This window comes from Coloeus monedula (genome assembly GCF_965178545.1).
Source record: "Coloeus monedula genome assembly, chromosome: 3".
NCBI classification, from domain to species: domain Eukaryota; kingdom Metazoa; phylum Chordata; class Aves; order Passeriformes; family Corvidae; genus Coloeus; species Coloeus monedula.
In genome coordinates, this window is record NC_138783.1 from 101652564 (window position 1) to 101670572 (window position 18009).

An 18009-nucleotide genomic window follows, 5' to 3' on the forward strand; every position below is an offset into this window, starting at 1 on the left:
CCGCCGTGACGCCTCAGCGGCCGCCGCAGCCGCACCCGGAGCGGCCTTGCCTTGCCCTGCCCTGCCGAGCCCGGCCCCGAGCCCGGCCTCGCTCCCCGGCCCTGCTCCCGGCCCCGGCGCTCTCCCCGTGGGTAGCGGGAGGCTGCCCCGGGAAAGCCCGAGCGGGCTGAGGGGAGGCGGGGCGGCGAGAACGCTCGGTGTCTCGCCAGCTGTGGGTCGAGCTGCGGGTTAATAATACCCCTTTTTGTTTCGGTGTTGTAGGGCAGGATGGCTTCGGTTGAAAGGGAGACATTGTCCCAAGAGGAGCTCCGGAAAAGGCTGTATCAGACTTTTAAGAGCCGAGGCGTACTGGACACACTTAAGGTGTGCTTTATTTTCAGCAGGTGCTACCTGTGGTCCGCTGTACTGCTTTAACATTGAGAGCCTTGACAGCCATGCCGAGTACTCTTCCCCCCAAAGTATTTTTTTCGCCTCAGCCTAGTTAGTATTCGGGGGGTGTGGGGGGGGTGTGTTGTGTTTGGGGTTTTTCTCCCCCCCATATACAAGGTTCTTCCTAAACGGAATGGCTTTTCATTATGCCTTGGCCTCGGAGTCTTTTTCAGGAAGGTTAAAAGCCTGTATTAGGTCTTTGAAAATATCCATGTTTGAAAAAAAAAAAAAAAGCAGGGGAGAGAACAATAAATTAGAATATAAAATAGGAAGGGATCTCTTAGGTCACTGGCTGTGTTTATTTCCTACCATAAGTAAACATGCTATATGAAGAATACTTCTAAAATACTACGATTCTGTTTTAAAACTACTTCATCTGTTTTGTCCCTGTCTGCTCGTTCAGGAGAATGTATTGGGGAAAAAACTCAAGATCAATATTTCAAAAATATCATCGATAATCCTATAGCCAAGAATTTATTGTTCAGGACGATTTGTTTCTGTGTTACTCATTTCCATACCAAGCTTGTAATGCTCGAACCATTTCTTGTTTAACTTAACGAATATTCTGTCAGGTGACTTCTGGTTTAAGTCCATTTTCCTGCTTTGTTTTAGTTGTCTGGAAAGTTATTTCTGCATTCCTTTTCTGTACTAGGGATGGGGACTTAGCCCTGTGCTTACCACCTGCACTTTGCCACAAGATGTATAAGAGGTTTCTGTTCTTGGTTGTTTTTGAGACAACATCATCTCTGTTGAAGTTGGTTGAAACTGGACAAGTTCAGAAATTAATAAGGAAAACAGTTTTTTTCAGTTGTGTTCAAGAGTTGAATTCAGTGATCCTTTCCAATTCAGATTACTCTGTAGTTCTGTTGTCAGCCTAATTTTTCTTGAAAACCATGCTAAAATATCAGGCTAGTCTGATGATCCAGCTTTGTTAAGTTTCAGTAAGTATTTTGTTGCATTTTGGTAAAACACTGCCTCTTTATTCAGTTGTGTCACTGTTGCATACCTGTTGTTGAAAGCTTAGAACACTATTTGTGTCATGATCTTTTCCTGTAAGTGGTTTGTATAAACAATTTATATAACTGTATAATGAAAACAATTATTTCTTCCTTTTATGGAGGGGAGATCTTCTGATTTTAGGTTACTTTTTTCTCTGTTGTAACTTATAGAATGCAAATAAATAATTTTAAAATGCTATTTAATTATTATTAGTGACTGTAGGTCTTTTTGGTTAGTACTCTTTTGCTTCCCTATAAAATAAATGATAGTAAAGACATTGAATTTTTTGTTTATTTTGACATCTACTTTTGTGATGGCATGAGCAGCTTCTTGATATGAGACTCAAAAGAGGACCAGTGAGGGTTCCAAGAACACCTGAAATGGATGCCACATCAGGAAGGCTTTATTTGAGCCACAGGGAAGGATAACAGGAAAGCAATGATCTGAAAATTAAGCTGGGGGTCCTAGAGTGGTGTTTATGTGAGCTCTTGCCTGGGAACTTCTTTTCAGTCCTGTTTTTGATACATTTGAGGGGAAGTCAGGGTTCACTGTATCCACCACTAGAGGGTTTTGAAGAAAGGCATGGTGTCTAGCTTTTGCCAAAATTAGTCTGCCCTACCGCGTTCTGTAGTAAACTGAGGCTCCCTGTGGATTTTGAAAAATTAAAACTCTCATGGAATCACATGTAAACTGGTAATACAATGGTTTTTTCTGTATCAGACACAGCTCCGAAACCAGCTAATCCATGAACTAATGCACCCAATTTTGAGTGGAGAACTTCAGCCACGGATGGTTCCAAGTGAAGACAGTTCACTTTTGACCACTGCTTCCAACAGTTTGGTGGCAGATCATCTAGAGAGATGTGGCTACGAGTATTCACTTTCTGTTTTCTTTCCAGAAAGTGGATTAGAGAAGAAGAAGGTAAGTTCAGTATTTTGCCTATTCCCCGATGTCTCTTTGCTCTCTGGGGCTTGTCATATTCTAACAATTGAAAAAATCCTTTTTTGTGATATGGAACACAAAGATAAGTACAGCCTCTGAGCACCTCCACAAAACATTCCATCATTCAGGGTCATTTTCATGAATACTTTAAACTGGCAATAAGCTAATGATGCTGTTCTGGAAAGGTGCAGCCACAATCTGTGTGGCAGAGCTCTTGAGAACTGAACCTGATGAAAGGTCATTTGGCCATTCTGTTCCCTGAAAATGTGGTTCCTGGTCAGTTCAAGCTGTTGTAACTACAAAGTGTGGCTGAAAAGGGCAGTCCTTCCCCTCCCTTCCCTTTGCTTCTCTCTAAGTGTGTGATAGGGTGAAGTTGTTTCTAACTGAAAATGAATTTTTTGACCTGGTGAGTAGTTAGTCATCATTTGGATTAGTGAGCTCATCTGATTAGTATAATAAATCAAGAAAAGAGACAAGGAAAGTAGCAAGGACATGTTGGGGTCGGGAGGGAACAAAACACTTTTCACGGCTTCAGCTGATGATGAAGCTACATGCTGGCTGCCCTATGTCTGAAGTAGTGAAGATAAGTAAATGCAGAACAGCAGGCTTCTGGAAATGATTTTACAGGCAATAAATAGATCTTTTGCAAATGGAAAAAACATTTACAACTGTGAAACAGTGCTGTTTGCATACTTGAAATTATTTTATATTAGTTAACCTTTTCCAAATGATCTTTCTTTTCCCCAAAGCTGTGGACTGTGCAAGATCTTCTTCAATTGATGAGGATCAATCCAAAATCCAGTCTTTACAAATCACTGGTAAAGTTATTTTGATTTTGAAAATAAGCTTAAATTACAGTGGTGATGAAAATAGACTGGCTAAAACTTCTTTTCTTTCTTACAGACTTCAGGAACTCGGAAGGAAAATAAAGGTACAAAATGTTTACATGTGTGATGCAGACAAGGATAACTGTGTTAGCTTCATTTTTGTTAAGATGTGAGCAATAAAAAATCAGATTTCTTGAGTGTGTGTGGGTATGGAGTAATCTGGATTTAGTCGGATTTTGAAACTTGCAGTACACCAGGATGATGAATGTTGTATTTCAGGATTATCCATCTTGTATTTGTGGTGTGGATTAACTGTTAACATTCACTTACAAAATAAATTACTTGTACATTAGAAATATGAGAAAAATCTGTAATCAGGTATTAAATATAATGCTCTTTGGAAGCTTTTCATGCTAACTTTGGAAAACTCAGGTTTTGGGTTGCCTTTATAACATTGTATTAGCTTGCAGAATATGCTTCAAAAGTTACAGATTTAATTGACTTTCCATTGTATTGTGTAAGAAATAATTCTTACATCTACAAGACGAAACCTAGCTATACTGTATTACCTAAAGGAGCTTGATCTTCAAAAACCCCTCTTGCCTATAGGCCTCCTAGTTAAGTACTAACAATCTTCACTCTCAACTGATCCTGGGAGTCAAGAGACATGGATGGGAGGAAAAGTTGCAAAAGTACAGCTTTTGCTGACTGAGATGGACTGGATTATGCTTATAATAAAACCATAATTGTTCACAAGAATTGATTTTTACTGAAATACTTGTTCTTTCTGTAAATCAGATAGGTTTTCTTGTACACTGAAAATTGCTTTGTTAATTACAGGCTCAAATTCCATTTTGGTATGAAATCAGAACTAATTTATCTGTTGGATCTTGCTAGGTTTCCTTATGCAAATTTTAATCGGACTTACAGAGCATCATCTAAATAGGGAAACTCATAACACAGAAACTCAGACCACCTCAGTGCCTCCTTTCAGAGAATCTCTTGGTAAGTGCAGGCAAGTCTCCCCACGTATTTTCATACTGGTGTATGGTATAGCTGTATATACATTTTGTATGAATGATGTTATTTCATTACTTACTCAAATGCAGCCTAAAGTTATAATGAGGAAAGGTCATGTCTGTCACTAGTACATGGAATTTTAAAATTTTCTTAAAATAAGGCAAAATCAGGATAGGAATTTTTTTTTAAATCATTTGTGTGTTTTCTTAGGCATTTAGCTAAGACCTTTGACAAATGGACTGTAACTTTATTTGTTGAAATATGTTCTGGAGAACAGAATTGTAAATGCATGGTCTCTTTCTGTGAGCAAGTTAGGCATAGATTGGGAGTTCTTGAATTTATAATATGCATGCTGTTATTAATATATTAATACAAAAAAGCTAAAAGTTGCGTACAAAAGGAAATTCTTGTCCGCCCATGGTAAAAGAGGGTGAATGAGTATGTAATACCACAAATAGTGCCTAAACAGCCAAGTGCCTTCTCCTAGGTATATGTGGTGTTTATGTTTATATATATATATATATATAAAGCAGATAAATGGCATTTCTGTGCTGCCTCTGCTTTTGTGCCACACAAGTCTTTCTAGGATAGTGCTGCTTGGATAAGCTGAAGAATGTCCTGCAGAGAGAGAGGTTCCTGCAGCCTTTGGTAAGGTAACTGCAGTGAGTGTTTTTAAATTATGGTGGATGTGTTGTTTTTTATAGCTGAGAAGCTTCAGCTGATTGATGAGCAGTTTGCAGACTCTTATCCTCAGCATCAGAAATTTGAATCTTTAGAAGTAAAACTTAATGAATATAGAAAAGAAATAGAGAACCAGCTTCAAGAAGAAATGCGTCAAAAGGTATAACTCTGGTTTATGAATCTGAGGGAGACGTTTATTAATTTTGACTTTACATGTTGCAAACTTTTAATACTTAAGGTAAATTGAAAGAAAAGATCTAATCCTTAGTTACAATAAGCACAAAAGGCTAAGTTAATCCAATATCTCTTGTTAATTTGATGATATAACATGTATGTTTGCCATCCCCCTTTCTTGTTAAATGTGCACAGAATGTTAAGCTTTTTATTCTGATGTTAATTTGTAGCACAACATTTACTTACTCTGATTGTCTTAATTTGGTAAATTTTGTCTGCTCTTTGATTATTTTGTTTTACGGAGAAATGTTTATACCACAATTTTAATTTTCCTTCCCAGTTAAGCTTTTGATGCTTGAATTTCAATATGATGCATAGCATCTGCAAGGTATGAGTTACTGTTGTGTGGCTTGACAGACAGTTAATTTTTAATACTGATGAGAATTTGCATTCTATTTCAAAGCATTGCACAGAAACACTAAAGTCATAACAGACAGTATTATGAATAATTTTTGATTTTTTTCTTCCTATAATTGAAGACAGCTCTTCTAGAGAATTTTCCTTCATTTTAGAGATAAGATTAGAATTTTGTCACATAATCCTCTGATAATCCTTATGTCTGAAAAATGGAGCGGAGGGAATATACTGCATTTCATTTAAATACATATTTTTTTCTTTTCCATAAGTTTCTGTCAAGATCATCAGTTTTTTTGGATAGAAAAAAATAAATCAATTGTGTTTCACATTTCAATATATTTTTTCACTAATTTCTGTCAAGATCAGTAGTTTATTGGGATATAAAAATGATAATCTAATAATCAGAATTCTTCCACACACTTTAAAAGGCACTCAGCTGATATAAACTGTTTGAAGAACTCAGTGTAGTCGTCATTTTTTCAGCCAGACGGGTAGAAGGATGGAGTGTTAAAACTCTCTTTTGCCTTCATTCTTCATTTAGTCTTTATTCCCCAACTGGCTCTGTCTTTTTTGGTATGTAAAGCATGTTAATTTGTGTGTTGTGAAGTTTGTATCAGTTTAAGCAAAGCAGCTGTAACAAAGGAGATGGGAATCTTAACCAGATGTAAATCTCTTCTAAATTCAGTTAGCTTTACATGAATTACTTAGCAACATGATGTGAATTACTGTACGACATTTCTAATCAAATTTGTATATATACAAGTAATGCTGTACTGTCTCACTGTTTCTTTAGTTTTTCACAAAATTTATGACCACAGACCTGAATTCCTTGATCAGACATTCCTACTCTGCTTTTTCCATTCTTTAATCTTTTCTCCAGTCTCACAGTTTTTCTGTCATACTCTTTTTATTCTTTTGCTCAGTTTTTCCTCACATTTTTTGTCTTGTATGCTTGCTTTCCATTTTCTTCCAAATTTTTATTGTAATTCTTTATAATCCCATTTGCTCTCACAGGTATTGTCCTTCACACACTGTGTGGAGTCATGTTCCCAGCGATTCTTCTGTGTAGTTCCAAGATTGTGCTTTCCTGTTTGTGTGCATTAACTTTTTTTCAGTTGTGCTTAGAAGTCAGTGAATCAGGACTTTTCTTTCTGTAACCTTCTTTAGATGAAGTTACATGTTCTGCATTTTTTTCCATTTCTGGCACTTTTTTTTTATATCCTGGTGAATTTCTTGGTTTCTGAGCAACTCCGGGTGTGGGTCTGTTTCTGCTGTTTCTGGTATCACTAGTCAAAAGTGGTTCTTTGGGAAAGGGACAAGAATAAAGACAGTGTCAGAGAAGGAGTTAAACAGTGGCCATTCCTTAATTCCAAGCAGAGTATCACTCCTGCAGTGCATTTTTCTTCATAGGCTTCTGTTCTGCTCTTGTCTAAAGCTGATAGTTTCGTGTAAGATCTGCTTTGGGATACCAGGTAAATACATGAAAACGATGTGAGATATGCAGATAGTATGTGCTGCTAAGATACTGTTATCACAGTAATTAATTTTTATCCATTTATCATTTCCTAACAAGAATTTTGAGGTGAAATTTTGGATTGTCTTAGGACGAATTGTCTTTGTTGATTTGAAGATGGCCCTATTTAACCCTCTCTTCCTCCTTTATGTAAAAGCTTGAACATTTTAAAGAAGTTGAAATAGCAAAGATTAAAATGGAGGAGAAAGCGCAGACGCAGAAAGAAATCTCTGAGCTGCGCCATGAGTTAGAGAAGACGCATCAAGCAAAGTCTGAAGCCTTGATTTCTCGTGAAAAGAATGCTATTGAGAGACTTCAAAAGCAACAAGAGGTAAAGTTCCAAATATTTTTTCCTAACCTATTGCAAATGATTCAGTGAGTTGGTTAGACTTTCTTTTATCTTAGGGAGATTTACCTTCAGGTCTTGCTTGGCTTATTAGGGAAAACTTAGAATTCACTTTTGTTCTTATAAATTAGGGGAATGCATTTGGCAACTGCAAGAATGAGTATGGTTAAACATCTAAGTAGAGATTGCTGGAAAAGGAATAGTTCTGCAAGCTGGGATCTAAATGTAGGAAATGATTTTAAATCTGTTTTAATAATTTTGCTGAATTCAGATCACTGATTTTATTTTTTCACAGAAAGTTGAACATAGCTTTTAGTTGCACTCAAGTTCTTTTAGCAGCTGAGAAGACTCTAAATGGAATAAATAGCTTGTATGGTACAGATAAGCTGTTTCTGTTTATATATTGAATATTATGAATAACCACTGTCTTTACTGTAAGGTAGCATTCATTTCTTTGAACACTTGTGTTGATGAGTTATTCCTTTGGGCTGTTAACTCCTGGTGTTTTGCCAGGGTAGTAACTGTTACTACAGCACACAATAATTTGTATGTAGTTCTCAAATGCTTATCCCGATCTCAAACTGTTACTTGTCAGTTTTTGAAAGAATAGTTTCTCTTCTCTTGCCTGTTTGCCTTGCCACCTCCCTGCTATCTGCAGTAGACCTTTCTATCCAAATAATAGTCATCCACAAATGTTACCATATTTTTGCTTTGATGTGGTGGTTTTATGGCTTTCTTTGTCTTGTTTTTTTCCCTGAGAACACGTGGTATTGGTTAACAAAGCAGTTGTGCAGTTCTCTGTATAAATTATTATAATATTAAACATTTTATCACCATGCCATGAATTTATTTCATGGTTATGTCCTTTGAAGCTGACAAGAATACATCTATGTTATGCTCTCAGTCTTATTCTGTGGGCATGAAATTAATTCAGTAATTAAAAAAACCCCTACCAATGACTAGATCAACACAGCTGTCAAGTATTGTGTATGAATATTTGATTTCTCTTATCAGCTTCTGCACTCACTGAGAACTTTGTTTCATTCACCTGGGGATTCTTTTAGTAGAGTTCAGGTATATTTACATTAAAGATGTCAAGTCATTTAACCCTTCACTACGATGACTTTATGTCGAGGAAATGTGGCTTGAGAAACTGCTCTATTTTTTGTACCAGGAACAGCAGCTGAATCTGTCAGCACTGTCAAATGCACATAGCTTTCAAAGTTGATATAAAGGTCCATATGGGAAAGTCATAATTTTCTTCTTAGATTTTTTTTTTGAGAGAAATAATGTCTTTTGTGCTTAAGGGCAAAAAAAGCCATTTTTATTAATAGGAAGTTACGTGGGTTTTGGTGTTAATATGTTCATCACTTGGAGAATCCCTTTTACAGTTTTTTATGAGTTCTATAAATTAAACTGCAAAAACTGAAAAGCTGTTGGTTTACTCAGTTTCAGTTTTAATTCATGTTTTATCAGTGGGTTTTGGTATTTGTTTCTTCAATTACATTTTTGTGAAGAGCATACAAAACCTGTTTATTAAAAAAAAGTCAAGTGTTTGAACATGTTTATTCTGTAATTTTCTAAAACAGTTTTTCCTTTTACATGAGTTTTAATCAGTGCTATATCTAAAAGGAAGAGTGTTTATGGGTTGGCAGAAGTGACTGCATCTAGAACATTTTTACTCTGAGTGAAAGTAGAAAGGGAATTAAAAAAAGATACTTAAAGTCGATTCTAGATGTTATTTCATATAATGACTCTAATAAATGGTATTTATGGAAATAAGTTCAGTCAGTCCCTGAAGAAGATCCTCATAAGTTCGAATGTGTTAAACAGTAAATACTGTATAAAGTGTGAAGTAAAACTAAGGACAATATTTTGTGATTCAGATAGAAGCAAAGGAAGTGTACACTCAGAGACAAAGTCTATTGAAAGATATTGAAGCCATAAGGACCAGGGAGGCTGAACTGAAGCAAAGGATGGAAGCATTTGAAATGTAAGTTGCTGAAGGATGTGTGCAATGCTAAATGATGCTTCTGCAAAGCATGCCTCAAGGTGTTTCTGCTTTTGTGATGTTGAAATAGGTTATATATCCCAGAAGTTATGTTTTATGTTTTGAGCAGTATTGTATACTGTCTCTATTAGCAGGGATACCCCATACAAAAAGATGTTTCTGGTTTTTTTTCTATTCCACCTCGCCCAACCAAAACAGTTCAGCATTGCTTTGGAGGCAAGGAACCAGATGTTTACTTTCAAGTGGTTAAATTATAAAAACCCAACCCCCAAACAAAACCGTATGTATCCCTAACACTCATGAGATACATACATGGATATTTTGCCTCATTAGCCCTATGTTTTGGGGTTGTTTTTTTTGGTTTTTTGGGGATTTTTTGTTACTTGATAAGATCCTTAGTAAGATCAGTTTCCTTTCGTTAAATAAAAAAAGTAACTAAGCCATTTTTGGCCAAACTTTCATTACTACTTAATGTTGTTACTTTGTCATCTGTTTTCCATAGCAAAATGAGTATCCCGCTAAAAAAAACCTGGGTTTTTTTATCAACCCAGCAGAGGGTGCTGATAGAATAGTATGCTCAGCACTCTGTCCTCTGAAGTGTTTCTGGTGTGGGAAACTGAGCCAGGGTTAACCCGGGATAGCTGCATAATTGATTGGTACTGAATTTTAAGTAGGGCAATTTAGTTTTTGTCACATCTCCGTGTTCTTAATGAACTACAGTGACAGAGTCTGATGATGATTTCAAATTGCTACAGTATTCCAAGCAAGCACATCACCCTTTGATGTCTCTAAATGTTATTGTAAAAAAGAAACAAAACCCCAGACTAAAGATTTGATTTTATAACTCGTCATTGTCTGTATATTTCTGGATATTTCAGCACCCAGAAAGTTCAGGAGGAGAAAAATAAAGCTATAGAAGATGCACTTCGGCGTCGGGAGGTTGCTGTGAAGAACATAGAGGAGACATACGACCAAAAGCTGAAGACAGAACTCTTAAAGTAAATTTTTCTTTTGTGTCTAATAGGACACATGGTATTTCCTACGAAAACAGATTAATAAACTCTATAAGATCTCTTTAAAAGCATAGCAAAGCAAGAACTTTGAAAATATGCATTTATGTTTTTGTTTTAGTCAGACTGAATTTTTTACATTACTGCTTAGCTATTTGCTAGTGAGCTTGCTATAGAAAATAATTCTCTTTTGATTATAGGTTATATTATTGCTGTGGTTTAAATTCTGTGTCGATATCTGGAAAAGAGATGGGACATTAGCTTAGACAAGAGGATCTGAAGCAGTATTAGTTACTTCCTTTGACCACAGTTAAAAGGCCTGACCGTTTTATGAATGCAGAAGAGGCATGAAGGGGAAATCAGCGTTAAAGAGATGCTACAAGTGTCTTGGAAAAGGGGTGAGAGACACACTAGTGTACAGACAGACTGCCTCTTACCTTCACCCTTTCCAATTTTTGAAGAGGAATTCTCTGATATAGATCTCCCTCTTTTATTGGCTACCTTGTGCCCGAACCTGGTGTTAACATGTGACTTCTTTTGGGGTGTTGCAGTGGGTATATCCTAACTTTGCTATTGTACTTGTAGTACGTTGGTCACTCGAAGGGTTCCTTGATAGTTCAGTGCAGACAAGTGCTCTTGCCGTGTCATGAACCTGTCTCAGGCAGTTAAACCAAATGACTGATGTATCATCATTTTTTATTGCAAGCCAGTGAGCAGTATAATCTGTGTTTGTAGGTCTTTAAATTAAAGAGCAAAGATGTTGATAGTAGGTTTTGATAAAAATAATCCCTCAGAATTTGATGGTTTTGTTAGAGAACAGTGAAGTGCAACTAATTGACTCACCTTGGTATCTTATTTTATCTAGTCTATAAGAGCTAGTTACAAATAGTGATTGTAAAGTCCTTTCAGTACATGAGAGGAAGCAAAGCATTTTAAGGATAAACTGCTGCTTGGCTTATTTTATCAGCATACAAAATATTTTAAGGCATGCTGCAGGTGTTCAGAACGACAAGATCCATGTCCTTTTTTCCCAAATGATCAATGAAAAGTATTAAAGAACTACTATTTATTGTATGGAAGTAGTGAGGATTGCTAGCAAATCAGTTTTTTTTTTTTTTTTTTGCAGTAAACATTAAATGCTGTATTTGGGAGAAGGATCTGAATGGTCTGCACCATTTGCAGAAATGCAGGAGGGTGGATTTGGCTATATCTGAAACCATGAATTATGTCCCAGTCATGTAAAATGCTTTCTTAGCTCCTGTAAATTCCACTACAATGGAACGGCACAGTTGGATGACTACGGGGCTTGAATAGTGGTGAACCTGGGCAGTGCTCAGTGTCTGGCTGGTGACTGGTGGTGTGCAGAGAACCCCTGGGGCCAGTTCTGGGGCCCTTATTATTATTATTGTCCAACAGCTTCATCTGGATGTGGGCACAGGGCATCCTCAGCTTTGAACATGAGGCTTAATTAAGAGGAATCATTTCCACAAAAAATGGCAGAATTTCAGTTCAGGCAGACTTTGACAAGGGAATCATGCCAGTGCAAATCTTAGGAATTTTAACGAGGAAAACTCCAAAGCTCTGTGCATGGGACAGAGTATAGTCCTATGAAGTTGTATAAATGGGGAAGAGGAATTGGCTGAGGAGCTGCATTTCTGAAGAGGAGGTGGATGAGTTACAGTGAATGCCAGGTTGATTATGAGCCAGCAGCATGCTCTGGCAAATAAGGCAAACAGCATGATGGGTAAGACTGGAAGCAGCATGGCCAGCAGGCTGAGGGAACTTAGCGTCCCTTTAAAGGTACTGGGGAGGGCTGTGCTAGGAATACCATGCCCAGGTTTGGGCTCCTCAGTTTAAAAAAAGTCATGAAGAAACTGGGAACTAGTAAAATCTGTCAGGATAGTTACTGGATTCTCAAATGTGACCTTTCAGTTCATATGACAGGGGCTAGAAGCTGTGGCTTGGGAGATTTAACTTGGACATAAGGAAAAAATCAACTGGAAGAGTAGTGCAGCATTGGCACAGATCATCCAGGGAGGTGGGGGAATATATGTCCTTTGAGGTTTTCAGGACTTGGCCAGGAAGAGCCCCAGCTGCCCTGCTGTACAGGTGGCGGTAGTCTGGCTTTTTGAGGGGGTGGTTGAATGAGATGATTGGCAGGGCCCTTTCCAACCATTTTGGTGGCTCTGCAGTAGTTAATTTTGTCAATAAATAACTGCGTGAATATTGTGCAATATTTCTAACCATAGCATTAGTATGGTTAATAATGGTAAGAGAACATGGCGTTACTATTTAAGTGCTTGCCTGATAATAGTAATAATTACAAAGTATTTTTAATGTGCATTTGAGATTACAGGAGAGTACAGATATATGCACAGTTACGTAAGGTAAGGATATGTATTTTTCTTCTAGTGTAGGATAGTCTGGGTCTAGTTTGGGAAAGAATGGAATTAGCACAAATGCCTGTGCGTGTGTGCACACACGTCATTTGGAAATACATAATTCTTTTTGCTTCTAGATATGAGCTTGAATTAAAAGAAGAATACATAGCCAGAACCAATAAAGTTACTGAAGACGAGAAAAAAAATAAAGGTAACCATGTGTCTGAGGTTGATAAAGTACCTGTTTATCTCTAGAACTTTTACTGTCATATGCCAAACCACTGTTGTTACTGAACGGTCCTGGTGTTCCATGGTACAAGGGACAGAAAAGCCATCACAACGGGTGGCAGTTCAGCAGCAGTGACAGTTCAGCCACTCATTGCTGTCCAGAATGCAGTGGGAACCATACACTGCTGCTTTGCACAGAGGCTGCAAAGCATTCCTGGTTTTTCAGTGTCCCATTTCCTTCGGAAGTCCTACTAGCTCATTCAAGCTTTAACTGGACTCTGATACTGTACCCTGGAACAGTTGCCAGTTTCGACATTTATTGTGCACAAGATGTTTAATTGGAGCTTGCGGAAGGGAGCCAGAACAGATAACAGACTTTTAAGTTAGGGACATGTAAGAAATGATATATCACAGGCATATGAATTTGATTTACTTAATTCTAAATGTGTATATGCATATGTATACATTTATACATACAGCATGATTTACTTAATTTTGAAGGCGTGTCTATGACATTCAGTCATTTTTATGTCTTAAATTCAATTCAATTTTGAGCTTAGCAGCTTAAAACTGTTTTCTGCTGATACAGTTTTTTACTGTAATACTCTACTAATTTTAATTCAGCATTTGTAATCCTCCCTGCAGAGAAAGCTATGCTTTTGCATGAAGAAGCCATTGCTGTTAATTCAAAAAAGGAGGAACTCAAGCAAGCTGTATCACGCACCAAAGAGCTTGAGGTAATTGTAAATATGAATTTAAAGAATTCTAACTGGTGCAGTTGAGGTATTTTACAAATAAAAAAGAAAATGTGAAATAAAAATAATTGTTAAGTAGTACAGTGGTTCATAAGCTTCTAAACTGTTCTTTATCTGCAGCTGGATTTGGAGTCAGTGAAGGCCCAGGTTCTGCTGGTAAATAAACAGAATCAGTTGTTGACAGAAAAACTGAAAGAGGTATCAGACTATCCTTTGCTAAAGGAGGAGAAATTGGAGCTCCAAGTGCAGAATAAACTACTTAAGCAACAGTTGGATGAGACTCGCAGTGAGAACCAGCATCTTCGAGACAGTCAGTTCGAATGACTTATTTTCTTGTTTCTCTACAAGTATTTGTTTAGAAGTAAATTTTCATTATAACGCTTTCTTTGTATTATATTTGCTAGTAATTTGCATGAAGCCCAAGCTAGTGTTTGGTATAATTAAACAGTCCTTGGCATAAGTTTATTTTCTTTTATGTGTCTATATGGGAGAAATCCTGAATTAAGTGGTAGCTCTAATATGGAAGGATATCCCTTTCACCCTCTGAAAAAAGCAGTGCAATATTTCTAACCGTAGCGTTAGTATGGTTAATAATGGTAAGAGAACATGGCGTTACTATTTAAATGCTTGCCTGACAATAGTAATAATTACAAAGTATTTTTAATGTGCATTTGAGATTACAGGAGAGTACAGATGTATGCACAGTTATGTAAGGTAAGCATATGTATTTTTCTTCTAGCGTAGGACAGTCAGGGTCTAGTTCTTAAAGGACTATACCAGTGAAGATTTTCGCCCTTTGTAAAAGGAAGAAGAAAAATATCACCAAGTACTTTATTCAGACAAAGCCTTGTTATGTTCCTAAAATCAATTCAGCTTTACATATTCACGGGGTATTGTGTAGAAAGGTGTACACTCATTATTCTTTGTCTGAGTGTCTAGTGTTTCCCTTTTGGGGTAGAGCTGTCCCAGCCCTCAGCAGAGTACCTGGCCTGCCAAGTGGAGCTGAGGAGAGTGGAGCATTCTAAGAAGCTGGTGCTGGATGAATTTGAAAGTCATAAGCAGACGTTGGAAAAGCAGCTACAAAGTGAGGTAAATTATTATTATTATTAAATGATTTGAAACTTTTCTTCTTCCCATCATCTCTTTTGCAGTTATCCATCTGCTTGTGCAGGCTGCTTGATATGCAGTTACAAGGATTGTTTGTACTGTGCTTATTTTTATGTTTTCTAAAGAAAACAAAACATCACCACACCAAAAAACTACCAAAAATTAAACCAACCCAACATAACCAAAGTAAATCTCACTGAGTCAACAAATTATCAGTGCTGACTTTCAGTAGGATACTATGTGTATATGGTCTCAATGGACCTGAAAAATATTTAGAAACCAAGTATTCGGCCAGTTGAGATTATACTTTTTGTTTGAATGATGCTGGTTTTTGTTTTTCTCTGATTTCCTATAGGTTGAGCGTTGTGCCCAGTTAAAGGCCCAATTGTTAGACTCTGAAGCTACTGTCAGGAAGTTAAATGTGCAGGTTGAAGAACTGAAACTGCAAGTGAAACAAACACAGACAGGTTTGTATCTTACACCAGAGCAGTCCTTTATGAAGGACAAGTGTAAGAAGTTCCAGAAGCTTAAAAAAGCTGCAGTTGCAGCTAGAACTAATACATCACCAGGGAGTAGATGTTAAGTTTAAAATCAAAATCTATTTAAAGCCCAGTTTAAAAAGCAGACTCATTACAATTTCCTTTCAGAAAACAAACAGATAGGAGGAAAGGAAAATACTCCTCCCTGAGCACTTGCATATTTTTACTGTCTGTTTTTCCTTTGGTATGAAGACATTAATGTTTGATGATAACATAAATGACATTCTCCAGCAGGCAACTTGTGTTTTAAAGCATTTTGATTCTTGAATGTTCATAATAAAAATAATCAATCTGAAATTGTATTTTTGTACCTCAGAAATTTAAGTCTAACTCTTAAACAGATTTAGTCAAGTTTAGTAATTTTTGCCTAACTTATGCTTAACTTACCTCGTATGGGTGTTAGAAACGGGCACTTACATAAAGCAGTTCAGTCTGCTGAAGAAATGTACTTTTAAAGATACTTGTCTGTCAAATTGCTAATATCAAGTATTATAAATAAAAGGGTTGGTATGTATATTTAACGTAAAAATATGGAATTCAATTCTGCAATGATTATACGTGACATACAACATGTGTTGCATCATAGTTCAGTATATGCAATACTTTATATTATTCACTAGTGATAGGTACTTATTCATTTATGTATCGGTACCATTTGGAATTGGAAATTTGTTATATCAAAATAGCAAATATATATTTTAATTAAATGACTGAAAGTACTGTAGGAGCTTTTATTTTACATCAGAGTCAATGAAGTCATTGAAGAACCATTTATGTAGAATAAAAACAAGGTTGTAAATTTGCCGAGAGAGATACAGCCCCATAGGTTGGTCTTTTGGGCTTGTTGAAGCATGAAAGTGCAAGGAAACAGACAACCCCAAAACATTCAGTTTAACTGGCAATTTTAGAGTACTTTTAATGAACAAATAAACCAACAAAAACATTTTCTATGTGCTGTGTTGTTTTTCTCCAAAATTATTTTTTGATCTAAATAAAGTGAAACTGTTAAGACTTGTGGCATGCCCTGTATTCCTTAGGCTTTTAACAGCGTGATTAGATATAATGTGTCCAAAGTGGTAATGTTTTCATGTTTGTTTATTTATTTGCTTAAACATAATTTAAAATTGTAGAGTACATACTTAATGGTAGTTTTATGTGGAAGAATTATATATTTAAAAAATAGCAGTGGTAATTTGCAGCTTTGGAGCTGCATTAAAAATACATTTAGATCAATTTCAATTAAATCATTAAATTCTCGAAATGTAAGCCAATTCCATGGTAGAATAATTTTGATCAAATTGGAATTCAAATGCCACATTTTACTGTTTCTGTTTTGTTGTGGGTCTCTTGTATCTCTCTTTAGTGTCACTGACTTTCTCTTGCTACCATTTAGCTCTGGAAAATGAGGTGTATCGGAACCCAAAACCTTCGCTCGTCGACCGCTCCGTCCTGGACTTCCTTGGTGACAGGATCGTGCCCCATGACATTTACATGGATGGCACATTCCTGAGGAATCCGGGTCTGACTGATGTGGGGAGGGTCAGCACTGTGCCAGCGCCTGGCTATCGACAGCAGCTGCAGCCACGCAGTGCTTCCCTGGACTCTGACCTTGAGTGCATCGCTCAGGCCCAGGCAAGGGTGAAGGAACTGGAAAAGGAGGCTGAGTACTTGGAAGAAGCCTACAGGAGCTACCAACACAGAGTCATGCAGAATGCAGCTGCAAGCAGAACACCAAGGAAGATGCAGCCTCCTTTAATTCTGCAGTGTCCTCTTAATAGACACCCTTTGACTATCCAGCATGAACTGCTAGAGGATAATCCCAGCTCCCCACATTCCCCTCTGAGCAGCCCAAGAGGTGAAGAACACATCAAAAGAGCTGGGCAGGTCGATAACTTTAAAACTCCCTTAACCCCACCACACAGAGGAGCATCTTCTTCAAGGCGCCTTTCTTCTACTCCCATTTCCAAATCGAAGAGAGACATCAGTAACAGGAGAATTCCAGATGGTAAGTCAAAATTGTTAATGGGGTGCAGTATTGGGTTTTACTTACTGTTCATCTTGGGAAGAGAAAGATTTAGCACTTTTTGTCTTTTACTCGTTATTTGCTAAGATGCAGCAGAAATCAGGAGATGTGGTTTTGCAGGAGACAGAGTATACCAATTGCTTGGAGTATTTCTTCCTCCTGGAAACAAGTACTGGAGAAATATGTTGAGAGAAGTTAAACATGCTCTAGGGAGCTTTCAAGAGAAGACAATGCCATATAAATCACTGCAGGTGTAACCTTGTGATATAGAGAGTTTAATTCAAAACTTGCTGTTAAGTATAACTGCTTTGCAACATTAACTGTAATTGCTTAAACCTCCTATATTTCTAACCTTTTCTTTAACTGTTGTAGTTAAAGTGTGCGGCAGAAGCTGTCTTTGGCTTCTCTTAAATGGAGCTTTCCAGTCTGAAATGTCCAGATTTCCTTTTGTTTGTCCTTTTTGCTGTGACATCTTTATCAAATACTCCTGAACAACTGTAAGGAGGAAGGTTTTAGTGTTCGGTCATGACTGGAAAATTTTAATTTGCTGTTAGTATCACAGTTTCTAATAATTCCTTAGTCTTTTTTTTTTCTTAAGGACAGTTCT

The 18009-nt window shown here is 37.1% G+C and overlaps 1 protein-coding gene across 3 annotated transcripts in view; it reads left to right on the plus strand.

The window, feature by feature from the left end:
* The first annotated feature begins 7 nt into the window (after positions 1 to 7).
* Positions 8 to 18009, plus strand: part of OFD1 (OFD1 centriole and centriolar satellite protein) — a 29957-nt gene continuing 11955 nt past the window's right edge. For 2 of the 3 annotated variants that reach the window (XM_082278355.1, XM_082278354.1), the window contains exons 1-15: positions 68 to 363; positions 2149 to 2349; positions 3120 to 3188; positions 3274 to 3301; positions 4095 to 4202; positions 4922 to 5058; positions 7160 to 7333; positions 9235 to 9341; positions 10238 to 10357; positions 12888 to 12961; positions 13624 to 13715; positions 13854 to 14043; positions 14692 to 14822; positions 15196 to 15307; positions 16773 to 17384. In XM_082278355.1, the coding sequence (XP_082134481.1) occupies positions 268 to 363; positions 2149 to 2349; positions 3120 to 3188; positions 3274 to 3301; positions 4095 to 4202; positions 4922 to 5058; positions 7160 to 7333; positions 9235 to 9341; positions 10238 to 10357; positions 12888 to 12961; positions 13624 to 13715; positions 13854 to 14043; positions 14692 to 14822; positions 15196 to 15307; positions 16773 to 17384 (2251 nt within the window). In that variant the 5' untranslated portion in view covers positions 68 to 267. Of the gene's footprint in view, positions 364 to 2148; positions 2350 to 3119; positions 3189 to 3273; positions 3302 to 4094; positions 4203 to 4921; positions 5059 to 7159; positions 7334 to 9234; positions 9342 to 10237; positions 10358 to 12887; positions 12962 to 13623; positions 13716 to 13853; positions 14044 to 14691; positions 14823 to 15195; positions 15308 to 16772; positions 17385 to 18009 lie in introns of all 3 variants that reach the window. The other variant, XM_082278353.1, reaches the window with a different exon arrangement.